Below are 19,262 nucleotides of genomic sequence, written 5' to 3'. Positions count from 1 at the left end.
CACACTTCTGATTACCTGGATCACGTGTGTTCAGTCAATCAGAAGCTGAAAGACAGCTGGGACTTGTGTGTGGGGCAGGGATAGCTGTAAAACAAGCAAGGCAGTGGGGCCCGAGGACCAGGTTTGAGAAGCACTGCTCTAAGCAAAACCCTGCAGTGCTGCTTTCAGGACTGCTTGGAGCAGCATTACAGGTGAGTACTTCTGGAAGCTGGTTGAAAGAATGTCAAGGCTCTGCAATGCTGTCATCAAAGCAAAAGGGGTTTTTATGAAGACCCTAAAATAAAAAAAAACTCAGATATTGAATGTTTATTATTTGACATGTATTAAAGCATTCACATTGCCTCAAGGCCTTTTACTATAAGGTGAATAACAGCTAAAACAGGGACCAATGCAATAAAAGCAGGTGTGTCCAAACTTTTGACTGGTACTGTATATATGAAAAATACACAACCCAAAGTGAATGTTCGTGTTTGATATGCATCAGCAAATTTCTCACCATAAAAAAGGTTATATAAACGGATGCAGGCTGAGTAATTATGACACACAACAAGAAATTGACTCAGTGCTTTGCACAGGCTGGGGTTCCCCCCCAGTCATATCAGAAACCAAATGCAACTCTGTTTGTTTTCCATCAGGCGTGGCACCCCAGCACTCCGAGACGGTTTCCACCTGGTGCATTTCTGAGTAACTGAGTGAAAAAAACACCATTGGGCTCTGGCCAGCGATTGCAGGTGCAAGAAGGGCTTATGCTGGGCCTACACACTGGAATGTGGACCACGTGCACCCCCTTTGGCCTCCTGAGGGCTGAAAACAGCCAAAAGCACAAACTCAGGGCACGATCAGGCAACTGGGTCTCATCTTCCGACCCGCTACTGCTGCGTGGAGAGCACCGTCATCCGATCAGTGCAGAAAAACTCATGTCATGAACATGCTTCTCAATCCAGAAATTTCAAATTCATTTGAAGAAGCTGAAGTTGCTCTGATCTTCTGTGTGAACAGTGAGGATGTCTTGTTGCAGACTAAATGGCCAGCAGCAAAACGGGAGCCATTTTTCGGAAGATGCAGAGCACATACTACATGGAAAAAAAGACAAAACAGAAAATTCTAATTAGAAACTAATAACATCAAGGAGAAACAATAGATGCACTGACTGAGTTATCTGTATTTCATAGAAAAGACTCTGTTTTTGGAAGATATTAGCTACTTTCCAGGAAATGGAATATTACAGAAAATTGATCACACCTTATGGGTTTAAGCCCACGATAAGTGGGTAGTTAAACATATGCAGGATGCGGCCACCCACGGTATTTCCAAAAAAACCCAGAGATTCCAAGAGAAGCGGTGAAAGGTGGCCGTCATGGTGGGCGAGTAGGGCCGGTGGTTACCTCTTAAACCTGCCGCTTTAAGCAAAGTCCCAAAACATTCTTGGTGGCACCTGGTGACATTTGCACGAAGAGAATACTTCCTGACACACTTCATTTTCACCATTCAACAAAATTTCCATCAGTGAGTCACCTGCAGGGTCACGAATATCAATCAAAACACATTTAAATGGCCTTACCGCACTTTGACACATTTACCAGGTCTGACGTCAGGTTGGCTGATGGAGCAGAAAATGAGGAAATCATCCATCCATGCACACCTCCAAATGCATGTGGTACAGAGTTACACGAGTGGGCTTATTGTGAAATAATTACCCACCGTGCCCGGATGCATTTCTCAGCATGGAAGTTTCAGTCTTGATATATCTGGTCCCTGGTGGTGTGCCAGTCAGTCCAGAGACAAAGTTTTAAATATGTGTCTGAAAGACTTCGTGGGGCAGCTTTCGCAGGATGTGGCTAGCAGACAGAGGCCACCTGCCACATGTGCGGGAATGGGAGAGGTGCAGGAGAGGCAACCAGACAAAAGAGGTGCCCGGACCGGAAGGAAGGTAGAAGACCTGAAGGAGTGGCACCTGGGCTAGAACCCTACACCAAAGGAGAGGTGCCTGGATCTGGGACCCCATCCCACAGCAAAGATGCCTGGGCCCGTACCCCACCTGGCAGAAAAAGCACCCAGGCCGGAACCCCGTGTGGCAGGAGAGATGCCCAGACTGGGACCCCATGCTACAGGAGAGGTACCTGGGCCAGAACTCCACGGGGTAGAATAGGCACCTGGGCTCAAACTTTGAAGAAGAGCCCCAAACAAGCGAGCGAACTAACTAATAGTTAGTTTCATAACGATATTTTAAGAAGAATAACTTTTTGTGGGGATTCCCATCCCGCAGTTAGAGATTACAAACAAACATCTAACACGGAGACGATGCTGATATGTCATGTTCCACATAATCATCTGAGGAGGATCCGTCATTTCAGGCACGGTACAGCTGAAAACCTTCAGGGAATCCCCAACGTGTCAGAGCTGCCACAGAAGACAAAAAAACAAATACACACACACACACACAAATGTTGGTGTACCTATCTAAATGGGGACCTTCCATTCATTTCTATAGGAAAACCCCTAATCCCAATTGCAACATCCTTAACCCCTACCCAGCCCTAACCTTAACCATAAGAAACCAAACAAAATACAACTGAATTTTTACTTTATTGATAGAACTGATTTTAATAAGGTTTTTATAACTTTATCCAAATGTGGACCTGAAAAATGTTCCCAAAAATAAGGAAGTTTCAGGTTTTACGGGACTTTGGGGACATTCTTGTCCCCAAATGTGATCTATGCAAACACACACACACATACACACAAACCATACCCCAATAATATCATTTACTGTAAATCTACCTTTTTATTTTCAAAGGACCAGCAGATCCATATGTGAGTGACACCTCTGAGACATAACTGTGCAGGTTTTTTTTCATAGGACACGATGGCTCATTCCTAGAAAACAGCAGGCATGTATTACACAGTGATTCACGAAACGAGAAAGGGGCATATTCACGCTCGCATCTGTGCGAAGCCACCAGTGCATAAAGACACCCAAACTCTGACTCCATCTTCAGCCCTTTCATATTCATCCTCATATATTTGAACGACATGTACAATAACAGATTTTTTTTGTTTATCCAATGCAACATACATTTCGCAAAACAGGGTCAGACAGTGCTTTGGGTAACTGGAGATCTGGGGCCTCACTTACAGGCCCAAAGGTGGCAATGCGCTTCTGACCCAAGGATTTGAACCAGCAACCTTCTGATCCCTGGTCAGAGGCATAGCCCATCCTTTTTTCTGACCATTTATTTGATAATGAAAGCACTCTGCTAGGGACATCCTACCAAAGGCAAGGATGATTCCAACAGTATCATAAACCCAGCTCTCTGCTTTTACTTATCAAGAAAAAGACTGGCACCCTGGGTCATTTCCAGGATGGCACATACATCACATTCTGATGCCATGACAACACCCCCCATTTTTCTGAGGAGTACCAGGATGGGATGCCTGGATTACATGTCTCCAGGAGGAAGTGGGTCTCTAACACAGGGTGTGATGTGAGTTTGAGGGCCAAGCCTCTGATGTTCTATCTCCATAAGCAGGGGATATGTACCTGAGGGCAGATAAAATTCAATTGCTCTGGCGGCAGCTGAACTCGGCGCGCGGTCTGGGACGCTGGATCATTTAAAACTCATTGAGGTAGAGCAAGCAGGATGTAGTCAGCTAGTCTCTATGGACTGGGCAGGGGTCAGCAGACCCCAATGCAGCAGCAGTGGCGACAAGCACCGCCTTTGGCTGGCAGATACTGCTGATTAGATGGGGAGAGGCTCAGCTTGGGGTAATAATCAGCCAATTACGGCAAGATGGCGGCACGGTAATTGGAGTTCATTGCAGTCAGACCTGAGAGTTAGAGGGGAGGGAGGGAGCAGTTAATCTCTGCTTGTGAAAATAGAGCGCAGGCTTGGGGCCGTCAATCTGGCTGGTGGAGAGAAGGGAAGGGGTTCGCTGGCAGAAAGCTGAGCACGAACTGGGCCATACTCAGAAAAACAGGTTGTTATGTCTTTTGGCCACGTGGAATATTTCAAGTGGAATGTAGCCAACTTTCTTGCCACCCCCATACCAACCCCCCAACACATGGAGATTTCAAATGACGTAAGTAATCAGTTCCACAAACTCTTACGTAAGTCAGATTTTACATGTCAAATTTACCTTCCTAAACCATACAAGACACCTTATAGTAAAAAATACCAAAGCCAAAAAAAATATGCACTAAAGAACACATTAACTATTTAAGATTAAATGTAAATTTACCTACAGATGTATGCAGTCTTTTGCATTAGCACTTCAGTAAATTATATGTATCGCTGAGGTTTTTTTTGTTAAAGGTCATATTTATAAAAGGCATATTCATGCAAATCAAATCAGCTTTTGTTGATGCAGTAAACATTGTTGATGTTGGCTAGTAAACATTTAACCTCAAAGCTGTGGTACAATTGTTCTCTATAAAATATGTTCTCCATTCTGTTCTTTGTCCAAAACTCTAATTATTCAAATAGGCCAACTATTAGTGAAACTGCAATGCAAGTAGCACATTTTGGCTTTAAAGGATTCAGAATTTTGCACATACAGACTATTCCTCGCAATTGGTTGAAGATCAAAGATGAACAACGAGTAGAGCTCAAGTTGGAGAGGAGCATTAAAGTCTTCAAGGGGAAGAGAACTCCAGAGGTCTTTACCATGGCATGGTCTTTACCAAGAGGTCTTTACAGCAGGCAGTGAGAGGGCAGACTGGTATCTTTAGAAACCACACATTTCTTAGTAGAACGCTTCAGTGGGAGAGGAAAAGGAAATGTGACAACAACTGGATAAAAAAGGAGATATTAAAGGGAACTGGCAGGCAGGAGAGCGGAAAGAAGCAGCTCAGAATCCTATCATTTCAATCTGCCTGCAGAAAACAAACATACAAGACACATTACTGCCCTTAACACCTGGCAACGTCAAGCTATGGGCCTAAAGAGCCGGAGCAATGGATTGTGAAGCAATGTCCGGGAAGATGTCCTTCAACACTCTCCATCGACAAATTGATGCGCAAGTAGTTGGAGCCCCAAGGAGTCGTTCCAAACAGTAAAGCCTCCTGACAGGCTAATGACGATGCGCCTATGATGATGATGATGATGATGATGATGATGATGTCTGGGTCCACTTATTCAGTTGGGGGGTTAATGCACAGTGCTGCCATCCCTGGAGATCATCCCCTGATTAAACAGGACCTCCCTGCAGGGGCTAGACAGGCGTTCAGTAGGACGCAGCCACTGCTGTCTCGGTGTCATTGCAGGAGCACGCTACCAAAGTCTACAAGGCATCTAAATCACACCAATACTGGCTCCCTGCTACCGGTGCTGCTGGGTTATCGTGGTTAATGGGTGGTTTCAGCCTTTATTCTGAAGAAGGAATGTTTTTGACAGCATACTCTTTTCTGTATCGTCACTGTCAAATTGACATTTTTGTTTCCAGCAAAAAAAAAAACAAAACATACATTTACATTTATTTATTCAGCAGACAGTTTAATCCAAAGTGATGTACATTATTGAGGAGGCAGGGTCAGCTAGTCCCTGGAGAATTTTGGGGTTAAGGGCCTTGCTTAAGGGTCCAAAGGTTAAAGCACTCTGCAAACCATAGGATTTGAACCAATGGCCTTCCAATCATGGCCATGAAGTATGGAGGAGAGGTAGGGCAGCTTTAAAGAAGTTAAGAAAAAAACCTCTCTCAGAGAAAGCGTTTTTCTGAGCGTGACAGTGATGTGGCATCACATGTCTCAGCAAACAATGCTAACGGTGTCAATTCCACATCTGGGCGTGAGTCTGTAGTCAAAACTCGCGTGCAAGGTCACACCTACTCACTGCTTTCTGACCTCAGAGATCAACAAACGCTGTGGGTGAGTGAACGTCAGTCAAACCCCAGTCTGAAATTTCAGCCGCGGGTGACGGACATTAAAACGTAACCGTGATACCTCCCCATTGGTCAATGCGTAATTATAAATGAGTATGTTCTACAACTGCCATCCACTATTCAGCATACGCATCATATTCTCTTCATGAAATGGATTAAAAACAATTAAAACCCTAAAATGAACCAACTCTGCCTTTTCACTTTTGAAGGAGACTTCCAAAGTGAAAATGAATTGTTCCATTATAAACCAGCATTTTCACCATTCAGTCAACATAAGAAATTTACACTCAGCATTCACTTTATTAGGTACCCCTGCATTTACGGTACATTTATATTTTTTTTGAACTAGCAACCTTACAATCACAGCATCCTAACCCACTGTGCCATACACCTCCCCCATAGTACCTGGTAAGACCCTTTCCGAGTTGAGGAGTTGCGCAGTTGAAGATGCCTTTTTGCACACCTCTGATGCTCTGAGCTGTTATTTCGGCACTTGTGACTGACCTGTTAGCTTTAACAAGTCTGACCATTCTGCTCTGACCTCTCTCATTAACAAGGTGTTTTTGGTGATGGAGGACTTTTGTTTATTGCACCATCCTCCATAAACTCTAAGCATGTAAAAATCCCAGGAGGGTGGCTGTTTGTGACTCATCATCATCATCATGAGTAAGAATAATCAAATCACATTCAAATAATTGTACAGATTTTTTTAAATTTATATATTATATATATATATATATATATATATATATATATATATATATATATATATATATATATAATTTTTCAGCAAGTTAATAGGCAGTCCCTGGGTCCCTGTCCTTTAACCCCCAATGACTGTCTGGCTGAACCTGCTTTTTCAGCTGTATGTTGCTTTGCATAAAAGCGTCTGCTACATAAATAAAACGTCAATGTACCTAATAAATTGGCCAATAAAGTAGTTGTCCTTAAGCTTAGTTGATTATTATTGGATGGAACAACAAGGCTCAGTGATCTGACGTGGCAACCTTCAACCTGACAAGCACGAGTGGGCCTTCAAACGTCAATCCCCCAGGGGCACCTAAGCGGCAGTGTCAATGTAGCGGCCCGCAAACGCACTGAGTCAGTCAGAGACAGACCGCTGTCGTGCCCATCCTGCTGGCCTCGGCTGCCCGTAGGAGGTGGCCATTTTTGCACGACCGGTCACAGAGGGGCCTCGATGGGACGGAAGCTGACAGTGACGTTGCATTTCAGAAAGACTAATTAATCCCTCACATGAGATTTGATCCCGGCGAGTGACGTAGAATCCACAGTGATGCTCCAACTGAGCTGGGGACTGATCACTCCTGCCTTCTCAGCGGCATATGCAGGACTGATTCAGATATGGGAGGGTTAATAAAAGCAAGATTAACACAGTTACTGAATTTGCTCATGAAACCATGTACCAGTTTCAGACAAATCATTGCAAATCTTATTTCACTTTCAAACAGAGATGGGCTACTGCTGAAAAAAAAGAGTTCAACCACAAAGTACATGTTCCTGGGGTCTGCACTTCCCCAGTCTGGTGTCTGAGTTTCAAGCTTTCTCATGACCTACGCGAACATAATTCTACAGCACAATGGCAGCTATACATGCTGCTCCTCTATTACTGTCCCACGGCTCGATCCTGTGTTACTAAACACCTGTGACACGCCTCCTCCCTGGCTCTGCGTCACCTGAGGAGCCTTGAGCTGTAATTATGATCTGCTAAGAAGACAGAGGAGAGAGAGTTATTGAATCTCTATAACTAAGCAAATCTAACTAACATAGCCAGGGTGACTTAGGTAACAACATTACATGGTTCAGAAAAGCATTTTCCATCTACGGTAGGGTGGTAAATGTTAGCTTTGTTCACGTACAGAGGTGGTAACAGCACTGAAGAGGGCATCAACTATATAACCCAATGAAACAGCAATGACAGCCCATGGTTAGCACCAAGGTTATAGGCTGCCATTGTATGCGAATGGTAGAAGTCACCTTCCCAGTTATAGCTTTCTTAAAGTGGGTCAAATTCTCCAAAAGACTAAAGACAGAGGTAATAGAGGTAAGATTCAAAACCCAAAGCCCTTGCTACCCATCAAGCCAGCCACATCCTACGCTAAATGCTACATTAACACACATTATTGTAAACAGCACCCTGATATCATTTAATACTCTTTAAATTCACAACTGGCCTTGTGAAGACACAGAGAGGGGTAACTAATATTAGGCATGAGCAGCTCAGTGGGATGACAGATTCGGCACGTGTGTAATGTTCCTCCGTGTAGGTGCTTGTTTGCGGTCCACAGCACACATCAGGGACTACAGAATATCACGCACGCATGGATCCTCTGCAGCCGCTTCCCGGTAGGTCACAGCTCATGTTACACCGGATCCAAACGTGGCAGTTACAGTAAAACTGTGTGTGTCACACTCCGTAAACATCTCATCCCACGAGCGGCTGGTCTGGACCAGCTGACAGCCCGGCTGGGGGGGGGGGGGGGGGGGGACTCTTATCAACACAGCCGGAGTGCTATTCCACAACCCCGTTCATAAAGACACATACAGAACAAACAGTGGGTACTGTCAGAGGCATCATGGGTAAAATGACTTCACATCCACACAATGGCTCGCTGACTTTCCTATGTGAATCCAAAGATGTCAACAAGTGAAAAAACGGGAGGCTTGAGGGCCACCCTGTATGTGATGTTTTCACTTGTTCGACTGAATTTCATTTGTACAGCACATTTTCACAAAATTTCATTGTTTCAAAGTGCTTTACATTATCTCTGCTCATTATCCACTCTGCAGGTGTAATTCGCTGTTGGAGTTCACTAGCTAGGCAAGCAAATCGAAATCTAAAACTCGCCCACAAGTGACTAAGTTTTATTTTAAGGATATGAAAATAATCCATATGAAACAGGCTTCTCATTTTATACCCTGGCGTTTCAGAATAATAATGCATCTACAGTTTCAAGATAAATACTGTCAGAGCTCCCACATGTTCTGACAAAAGACAGCAGTCAAAGTAGCTGTACATATTACAACAGCAAAGATTTAAAAACAGAGAACAAAAACAAAGTACGGTTATACCAAGTCCATGAAGATTTTAAATGTGCACAGTAAGATGCTCCTACATAAAAACCAAAGCAAAATAAAAGTGACAGAGTCAGTTTGAAAACACAGGCTGGGGGCGGAAATGATCTTAATTAGATGCATAATATGAACATCCAGGTCATCTGTTAGCGATATTAACGTCGTGCCTGTTACTCATCACCGGAATGGGGACGCAAGCTACAGCTTCCAGGGACTCAAACGCTGCCCACACGTGGGCTCCCTTTACCCCAATAACACCATTAAATGGTTACGCTTTGTGTAATCGTGCCCTTTGAACCGATCCTATAAAACACGCATATTAAACTTGAAATGCAATACCATTTATTTTCGGGTTTGTATTTTCATTAAAAAAACACTCTCGGTTCGCTAGGTTGTCAGCGCAACCCCCCGTGGTTAAACATTATAGATTACGACGTTACAAAGGGTCTTTAACCGTATTTTAATGGAAAAGCCACGTACAGACGTTTCCATCATGAGTTGCTTGCCCCAATTGCCTGAAGACAACATTACAAAGGGAATGATAGATATTGGAGGTTACGTGGAGGTCTGCTGCTGACATGGGACTTAATACAAATTAACATCCTATTATTGCAGTGGAAGACACAGATACATATTTAAATAAATAACGGCTAAAAACATGGTACTTATTGGTCTGATAAATGTCGTAGCAGACAAATTACAGACGTGAGGAATCCCTCAGCATCGAGACAGCGCCGACTCAGAAAATGACATGCAAATTAGGAGCGTAATATTCATCCACGGAATAAGTTGGGGAAAGTGGGCTCAAATCAGAGTTTTTGTGTAAAAACGTTAACGCTTGAACAATGCCGTTTTCTGTGGCTTTATGTAACAGGCTAAGAGCAAAAACACTTTTCTTTAGGGGTCTTTGATGTCCTATTAGGGCGGGAAGGAAAGTTTTAAAGTCCCACAGATTAAGATTTCAAAGTTGCAATGACTGAAAAAGTGACCTTTTTATGCAATTGACTGAGTCAAGTGTGCTCGTATTCACAAGACTAATGATTTTAAAAATGCCCTGAAAGGATATGTACCTAATTATACGTATCCACATATGGGTTAATCTACCAGTTATGAGTTCAATGCACGATGCAAGTTAGCTGAAGCACGACTTCAGCAGTAAGATCATGCGGTTTCAGTGGCTGAGCTGGGTGACGGAACAAAGAACTGCAGTCCCTCGGACATATATGAGCGTACCCACACGAGGAGCATCCAAACCCAAATGTGTTCATTTCAGAAACAACAGGGCCAGGGCACAATGGGTGACCTTTGGTCTGTGTTGTTTGGTTGGTTCTGTTTGAATACGTATGACTACTGTCTCTACTATTCTGTGTTTTTGTATTGTACTCTAATGTATATATGGTATTATGGAAAATAAAAAGGATAAAAAAGAAATAGGCTTACAAATGGGTTCTCTTTTTGACTAATGTACACACACACTATGAGTGTTTATTTTAAATGATCTGACTTCCTGGGCAAGTGTTTAACTAGGTTATAACTACCCAAACTTAGCATTTGTTCTCTCTCTCTCTGATCATTGTTGTTCCAGAAGACTTAAAACTTTATTCATTTTAGCAGTCACTTTTATCCAAATTACTTTTTTTTTTTGAGAATGCTGGGTCAGCCAGCCCCTGGAGTTATGGGCATTTCTCAGGGCTCTCAGTGAAATCACGCTGTCAAACATGTGATTTGAGCCAGCGACCTTCCCGTCACAGAGACAGTGTCCTAACCTGGTGAGCCACATCTTCCATGGAAATTGTGGAAGTACACAGTCAGAACGTAACTTCACCGTCTTCGTAATGCCAACCTTACGGCAAGTGCAGACTTGGGATGGGCATGAGTATGACCAGAACTGACCAGGGCCTGACTGAAGCCTGCGCTGGGGTTTCTCATTAACTGGCCTGACCTTTTAAAATCTTTACCACACCGGTGCCATTTCATTATGGTTCATGTGATTGTTCAGGATGTTGGTTTTCCATTTAAAAGCAGCTGTAAAGAAGAGGAGAAGCATCTTAACACCTTGCACTCAGCGGCAGGACTTTATGCCTGCTTGTAGATATACGCATAGGCAAGTTTAATTACCCAACTCGGCAGTGCAGGAGGAATCCTAGCAATTAATAACCTGGGTTCTTTCCCCTGGAAGAAAAAAAAAATAATAAATCCACCTATCTCCCATCTTTCACGTACCCTTGTTTGTTCTCAACCTTCATTTTCCTTGCTATATTAAATACTGCAATTACCGATAAGAGTATTAAACAGGTAAGTACAATCTATGGTTCATGAACTGTTTTTAAAAATTACACCGTATATAATTAGCTACTGTCATTAGGCCTGATCCCTAGAGAATACAATCACACGCTTGCCTTAAAAAATCAAATATATATTAAATTACATTATATATATATGTCAATCCCAAGAAAGGCTGGGCTATTGAAAGACTGAACACTTGAGGCCGGGGATAATTACGTTCTTTCGCCTAACAGCATGAACGGAGAGGACCCATCGCTGGGTGAATATCCGTTCAAATTTGACTTTATGGGGGGGAGGGGGGGGGGCAGCCTTCCAGGCAGAGAGAGCTACTTTTTGCCAGCCAGTTATCTTACCATATTTGAATCGTTGTAGCACACGAACATGTTACTATGTGCTGAGGTCCATGATCCAGACTCCTCACCATCCATCCACTTAAGTCACTTTTATTTTTTAATACTCCATTGAAATGCCTTTTTCCCAAAAGAAGCACAATTAAGCCATACCGTATGTTGAACTGTCTGTATGACACTTTCTAAATATCTCACAAAAACCAAAATATGTGGCGAGGGGGAAAAAAAGAACTTTTCTAGAATTGTTTTATTAGACATTAACAGTATAGGAAACAAGTTAGACAAGGTTTCATAACAAACATGCAAAAGCAGAGGCATGCTAGAAAACCAAATTGCTTGAATACAAATGCAGGGTTGTAGGTCAAATGGCAGTGAAAGATAACCACATATAACCTTAAGGTTCAGGTTCGAGTCATAGGGGAGGGGGCAACATTTATAACCAAGATCAGAGCTCTTAATTAGAATGGCCTAGTAAAATATGTATTCATATATGTAAATTGTAAATGCATATGCATTTCTAATAATTGTATAGAAATATTAGGGGTGTCCCAGACATTCTCATTTATATAGTATGATTATCAGGTGTTAATAACTTAGCAAGAATTACACAGCATTACCAGGGAACGAATAATGGCGTGCTGAGTTTCGACTTCAGTCACTGTGGGCAGCAAATAACGTTTAAAAAGACATATACTGTTTTTGTAACGGAAGAGTTATTAACCCCGTAGATCAAGCACAACCAGTAAATGCTTTTTTTGTGTGTGTATCCTACCAGCAGCTGCAACAAAACATGGGCGAAAATATCTATGAAGATTAAGTATCAGAAGGGAAAGTACGTTTTGTACAGCTACTCACCAGGACTGTTATGAAAACAAGTGGTTTACCTTATTTTTTTACTTTTTCTTTCGAAAATTATAAATAGGCATCCCAGATAACGTGATATCACAAGCCGCTGCTTCACATAACTTTAAATGGACCACTTTTAAATTGCACATAAAATAGCCAGTAAGCATTGTTAATAACCATTATGAATCCCACACTGGGGACCAAACCTCAGAAGTGTTTTCGCTTAATAAACCCACACCGGACAGGAGCTCACCTCTTCCTGTTTCCGGCTCGCCACCTCGCGTCACTGGGTGCCGCCGTCACATCCGCTCTCTGCTCGCTCTCTCTTAAGGTGGTAGGGAGTTGGAGGAGTACTGGGGTTATGCTTTAGTTGAACTACATTTATGACGACGCATTCAAAGCATTATTTAAAATCAATTGAATGTTTAATTATTTATTGTTTTTTTCTCAAATGTAATGATTGCTCTTTTTACATTTTTGTAATGCTGTAAAAGTGGCAAAACATATGACAACATGCAGCGGTAGCAGACAGCGTGGTGCACAAAGGGGGCGGGAACATAAAAGACGAAGTTTTGTTGGTTCCCGGGACCCCTGGTGCGCCTCTCTTTCCACCAGGAGGGTATAACTGTCCCCATGAAGCGCCCCATTCTTACCCCGCACCTTCCCCAAATTAAAATGAAATAATAAAAGCGGACAGACACAAAAAGGGCCGGGCAAGCCTTCCCTCCCCCTGGTCCAGGACAGCATTGTTGTCTTTGTGCCCTTCGCTGCGCGCCCGCTCCCCGCCTTGCACCTGCCGCGTCCGGGGGGCAGCGGCCCGCTTGCTTGCTCGTAGCCCCTGATGGTGCCAGAAATTACATTCACATGTTTCAATTTATTAGTTATCTTAAAGAAGTAAACAAGTGTCAGATCCAAAAGCATCATTTGGTATATCAGTTTTTCCTAAAATGACGGACTTAAAAAGTAAAAGAATGTATTTTATTGACTAAGGCCTAGTACAACTTTAGAAACTTACGAAAAACTATTTTCTTTATTCTTATTTTATTTCGATTGTAATTAGTATTGTTGTGCCTTTGTAAAAATAGGAATTGCAAACAAGTCTTTAAATCAATAATGAAAGAGTAGAAGCGTTAAAAAGGCGTTAGAAAAAGTAGCATTTAAAACAATGTAGTTATTATATCAGTTGATATTTTATCTAAAAACAGAAACTACAGTATGGTTGGTTACTAAAGATAATGTTAATTTACCATACATATCATATTAAATTTGATTAAACGTGTGTTAATTAATTATCACAGCTTTAATATTTTCCAAATTTAAAAAGAGCGTTATAATTAAAATAGTTATAAAACAAACAGTTTATTATTTTCATTGTTTTATTTTTTTGTAGAGCGGGGGAATATCATATACCAAAATAATTTTAGCTTGATATTACTTTACGTTAAAACCATTTTTTACGTAAGCATGATGCGTTACACATTCGTTTAAACTAAAGCGAGGCTGATAAGTGTTTTGTATGAACGATAAAGGGAAATGCAGATTTTTCTCTATCGCCTATTGAAATGTATTTTGCGCAACTCACAAAAGCTAACTTTTAATTATATCCAAATCCAAGTAGCCTAACTTCGACGGAAGGAGACTCCCGTCTCCCTTAGGTTAAAATTTAAGTCACTTGAACATCTATCCAGACGTTAAGACCTGAATAGGATCAGCGCTATTTAAAATAATAATAAATCTTATCTATTGAGAGAAGCGATGCCCTGCGATAGAGGCACTTGTGCGCAGGTCAAACTGCATTCTTCTTTCTTTCTCATTTTCGGCGCACTATTGGCACACCGCTATAGCACCTGCTCCGGCCAGACGGAACCGCTGGCCGCTCTTCTGACGATCTGATTGGCTAATCTTCTGGCCGCTGGCCCCTCTTCTAACGATCTGATTGGCTAATCCCCGCTGGTCACTCGCACCCTTCCTCTGCGTCTGTCATTGAACTTTCTCTCAATAAGTGCCAGGTCTACCCTCCCTTCCCGGGTTCTGCCCTTCATGTGCCCGGAGAATAATACGAAGAGCATATGGGGGTATGTTAATGATTTAATGGGGTCAAAAGTCTGCTCCTGATTTTGCTCGTCCATCACTCGGCACACCCTCCTCCTTCCCCATCCAAAAAAGTGCAAAGCTTTCAACTGGTCACTGCGCTTTGTATTGCATTTTCAGGAGCGCTCTGAAAACGCTACATTACATATTTTTTTTAAATAATTTATTAATATGTGTACAGAATCTTAATAATAAGTTCTTTGATCAGTCGAAAATCTAGCTGAATGTTAAAAATAGTAGCATTTATATAGATTCCACCCTGCATTATTTTCCATCCATTTTACTGCATTTTTGGAGCTCTCATTAAATGTACTCCGTACAACGCTGTCAATTTTGACCATCAGAAAGTATCGAGTCTCCACAAAAACTACAGTTAATGCATTTATTCATCCTCGGTTGAGATGGTAACTCGAACAATATTTTAAAAAAATCAGCGCCGATAGACGCCGTCCAGCCTTCCCCCAGTGCCTGCGCAACAGGTATGGTTTTACTTTAGAAACGGTCCAGTGTTTAACAGGGTGAGGTAATCCTGACCGAGGCCAGAAGCCTTTCTCCTCTGTATACCGAGAAGGACTGAGGAGTGCCAACGACAATATTAAGTCATCTTCATATGTTTGAGTCCGAGGTGTTTGTGGGAGAAGTCATGAGGGCAGAGGAGTCCGTGGAGGTCTCAACTGATGAATCACCGTGAGACAGTCATTCCAGACAGGTCAGCATTGCGGCCAAGCTCTGAACATGCTCTAAAGTCAGGGCACTCCAACGTCACCATGATGCCTGTATCGTCTGGATCCTCTACGTAAGGTCCCAGTTTCTGTAAAAATGGTTAATGGAGCAATAAACAAACAATCAAACAAATAAATAAGACATGACTAAAGCTAGTAGCCGTTTTTGTTTAAACCAAGTGAAAAGAATAATAATAAAAAAACACATTTAACAGTATTTTATTTAATTGATGCGTGTGGAGGGATTAGTTGTTTTTCCTATTAATTACTGGAATTAAAACATGCTGTAGAAATAATTTTGCTCATATTGAACTGTAATTTTATGAACCCTTCAGCGATTTACTCTAAGTTCTGATGACTGCAATCTTATTTTTACTTCGCATTTTATACCTCTTCAGTCATCGGCACCATCGTTTCATTTGCAGTATCAAGAGTTCGCAATTTCCAAATAGTTTCGCCTGAAATGCCGCCTAAAATGTGACTTGGTATAACAGTACTTTCTTTATGACCGTTTTTTAACGCCACCCTGTCATCACAAATTTAACGAGGGAGAGAAACCCACCAATGCTCACCCATCTGCATGTCAGCCTCCTTTTTAAGGGACCACGGGGAGCCTCGTCGCAATAAATAGACTGTGTCCTGTCCTTAAATACGGCGGGATTCCGATTCGCTCTGCTCCAGCGCACCGGGCGCTAAATGTCAGACCCGTCCCGTCACCCTAGGCCCCCCGTCCAGTCCCAGCACCCAAGGGACCGACAGGTGCGTCTCCGCGATCCCAGTCCCGTTTTCAACCGAGGGCGGTCTTCTCCTCTCCCAAGGCCGACTTCATTATAAGCACGCTATGAGTGTAATTTGAATTGAACTTATAATCATTTAAGGCCGGCCCTTTTATCTACAAAAAGAGTCCAATGATTGCACTTCGTTTTCAAATGCTTCAAAAATCAATATTAAAGGTGAAATATGCAAAGCACGTTCTGCGGTGGCTGTACGGAGGCCATTTGCCTTTCATCCGAGCCGTTTGATGCTGTATTTAATCTGCATGAGCAATGTGAAAAAAAGTGTGAGCTGCGAGCACCTTCCCGTTTAAAGCCGCCGTTTGCCCCCTAAACGCGGGCGCGCCGATTCCGCAGGTATGCGCGCGTTTCCCCCGACGATTAATTAGCTTCTTCTCCCCAGTTTCTGTTGTGTGTTTCCGAAGTGTTGCAGTGGTGTACCTGATGCTCAGAAAAAAGTAAATAATGTAAAGTAAAAATGTTAAAAGCATATTTACTTTATCAAATTTGAACTTTTATTCATAGGCATTTTTATAGTCTTTTATTTTACTTATTTAAAAGGTTTACTTCTGCGATAAAAAAAACAAACATGAAATTTCGATTTTTTTAGCAGTGACGGACCATAACACCAAGCTTTTAGAAGTGTAAATCACGATACAAAGTTCCTTCATTTCGCAGCTGTCAGAAAATGAAATTCGCATTTTTACTAACACAGCAGGATGCAACGCAACACAAATTGTTTCTTGCATTTTTTTTTAATTTGACTACTTTTATTCGAGCATGGTCATTTCCAAGAGAAATTACAAATTAAAAATTCAATAATACTTTTACATTTCAGGAAAGATTTCCTCTCTCATGTATCATACATTGTATTTTAACAGTCCCTCTTCATTTTTTTTAGCTAAAAAGAAAACAAGATGAAGAAAGTGGAATTTTTTTCAGTCGAAAATACAGTGTTTTCACAATATTGTATCAAAAGTTCCAAAATTTGGAATTTCCAGTAACTGGAAAGTAAAAGAAAACAAAACAATTAAAAATAATAAAATTGAAAATTCGCAAATCACAATTAATGTTTTAAAACACAATAAATGCTCTCTTTACGTAAAATTTGCCCAGATGATCAACGCCATGTTCCTTTTTACTAAAATATATCTATATATTGAAGAACTATAATACTGTACACTACAGTATGAAATAAATAAAATTAGGAAATATAAAATGAGCCACATAAATAAAATGTTATTTAAACCTAAAAATGAATGCAATTTTTTTGATGTTGAAAAAAAAAAGGTTTGGTGTAATACTGAGAAAAGTTAATGAAAATAAAAACAGGAAATTGCACAAACGTGTGTAAACTAAGGAGCTGCTGGCTAGTCTTCTAATACTGACATGGGTTCTCCAAGGAACAATTTGAGAATCAAAGGACTATTTCTGAACACTGAAGCTGGTGTGTAGGCGACACGCGTCACCTTACTTTACACAATACTAGGATGGCACTTGCAGAAACACACAGATTCAAAGGTTTGCATATAAGGCTTATTTTTCCTCTCGTAAAAACACCTTACAAAGGCTTTTTTATCCTTCACTGCCCACTCCATCCTTCCATCTCTGAGTCTTCATACTATCTCTCCTTCGTTTTCCGGGTCGCCGTAAGACTTTAATACCTTAATTATTACCCAGGTGTCTGTAAAGATCCTTCACATGATGAGATTCGGAGGCCTAAAATTGTGTGGTTAGTTGGCCTGACGACAGGGCAAACCTGTAGACAACACAAGTGATAGATACAGAATAATACTGGTGAAAAGTAGTGCAGGCACTATGCTGCTTTTTAAAACACTGTATAAATATACATAGGCAATAATTCTTATTATTGTGTAGTGATTACAGGAGCAGAGTGCAATTTATACAAGTTAAGAGTTTGTGCTATAAATACTATGAAACACAGGATTTTAGAATGTTAGCACCACACATTTGTTTAGGCCTTAATACTGTACAATAAAAAAAAAACATATTTCATCTATGTCATCTTTTTTTGTTCTTTTTTTTGTTTTTTTTTGTTTTTTGCATAATGCGTGTTCTAAACCAACCTTCCTTCACTGGCTTCAAAGCCATATACTCATCAGCGGCCTCTCCACTCCTCCACCCCGCCTTGCAGCCCTACCCCCCCCCCCCCTTACATCTTGAGGTTCCCAGACTCTCTCAGGCACGTGCATGTCGAACGGTAACACAGCAGCGTGTTGTTAAACAAAGCAGGTAGCAAAGGCTACCAGGAGAAACAAAAGAAAACAAATGCAAAAAATAATATGTATAGGGGGAAGTTTTCAATGCAGTAGTTTTGTTACACGCCGTCCTCGTGATCGGATCTGGCCTCTGCTTTCCCGTCCACCGAGCTGTCATCCATCGAGTGCTCGCCGTTCTCCTCCTCGTCCCTTAATGTGTCCCTGTCCGTGTCCACGCTCTTGTTCTCACTCTCCTCCTCCTCCTCGAACTCCTCATCCCGCCGACCAATCTTGGCGTACGGCCCGTCCGCCTCCTTCTGCCGCTCCCTGGTGGCAGCGTCTCGCTCGTCCGTGTCGGAGTAGCCTTGGGGGTTCATGCCGCGCAGGTACACCCGGTTCATGAGCAGCTCCGTGGCCTCCAGGTGGCCCTTCTCACGCGCCTCCCTCTCTGCCGCCTCGCGCTCCTCGGCCTCCCGCTTGCAGTAGGAGTAACGGTGGTTCATGTGTTGCGAATAGGAGCCCGAGTGCGAGAAGCGCTTGCCGCACTTGTCGCACTGGTAGGGCTTCTCGCCCGAGTGCAGCCGCGAGTGCTCGATCAGGTGGTGCTTGTGCTTGAAGGCCTTCTTGCAGATCTGACACTGGTGTGGCCGTTTACCTGCAGGAACACGGAGGGAGGGAGAGGGCCTGTTAGGAGGTGCCGCCTGCTGCGCCACACACCTCTGCATAATCAACACGAAAATCAAGGAGGCGAACAGAATGGACGATGAGAACGACAAGGAACACAAACAAAAGGAGAACAAAAATGAAAGGAAAGAGGAGTGCCGCACTGACGCAGTACGGGGCACCCAGAACGCATAGGGGCATGCGCTCTCGCCGAACTGAGGAACCGGCTACAGGTGAAATTTAACATCCGTCTGGTGTATACAGTACAGTGAGGGCGTACAGTGAACGCACTCAAAAGAACCTGCGGCAGGGACGAAGAAGGATGAAATGGGGGTCAAATGC

General features: G+C 42.4%; 1 protein-coding gene and 3 long non-coding RNA genes across 7 annotated transcripts in view; all 4 read right to left on the bottom strand.

Annotated features, from left to right (window-relative positions):
- Positions 1-283: 283 nt before the first annotated feature.
- LOC125749756 (uncharacterized) lies at positions 284-6,564 on the bottom strand. The gene is made up of 2 exons (XR_007400055.1): positions 1,243-6,564; positions 284-1,073 (listed from the first exon to the last, which is right to left on the bottom strand). It is a non-coding gene; the product is annotated as an uncharacterized LOC125749756 (long non-coding RNA).
- A 3,979-nt stretch (positions 6,565-10,543) lies between these two features.
- Positions 10,544-12,719, bottom strand: LOC125749767 (uncharacterized). Its single transcript, XR_007400066.1, has 3 exons — positions 11,610-12,719; positions 11,089-11,142; positions 10,544-10,995 (listed from the first exon to the last, which is right to left on the bottom strand). It is a non-coding gene; the product is annotated as an uncharacterized LOC125749767 (long non-coding RNA).
- A 2,192-nt stretch (positions 12,720-14,911) lies between these two features.
- On the bottom strand, positions 14,912-16,478 carry LOC125732092 (uncharacterized). The gene is made up of 2 exons (XR_007391690.1): positions 15,828-16,478; positions 14,912-15,354 (listed from the first exon to the last, which is right to left on the bottom strand). It is a non-coding gene; the product is annotated as an uncharacterized LOC125732092 (long non-coding RNA).
- A 52-nt stretch (positions 16,479-16,530) lies between these two features.
- LOC125732030 (zinc finger E-box-binding homeobox 2-like) overlaps positions 16,531-19,262 on the bottom strand; it is a 70,755-nt gene continuing 68,023 nt past the window's right edge. For all 4 annotated transcript variants that reach the window (XM_049005927.1, XM_049005929.1, XM_049005926.1 and 1 more), the window contains exon 10: positions 16,531-18,912. In XM_049005927.1, the coding sequence (XP_048861884.1) occupies positions 18,377-18,912 (536 nt within the window). In that variant the 3' untranslated portion in view covers positions 16,531-18,376. The remainder of the gene's footprint in view (positions 18,913-19,262) is intronic.

Source organism: Brienomyrus brachyistius, chromosome 1, assembly GCF_023856365.1.
Source record: "Brienomyrus brachyistius isolate T26 chromosome 1, BBRACH_0.4, whole genome shotgun sequence".
NCBI classification, from domain to species: domain Eukaryota; kingdom Metazoa; phylum Chordata; class Actinopteri; order Osteoglossiformes; family Mormyridae; genus Brienomyrus; species Brienomyrus brachyistius.
Note: the sequence above shows the minus strand (reverse complement) of the source record. Positions and strands in the feature narration are given on the sequence as shown.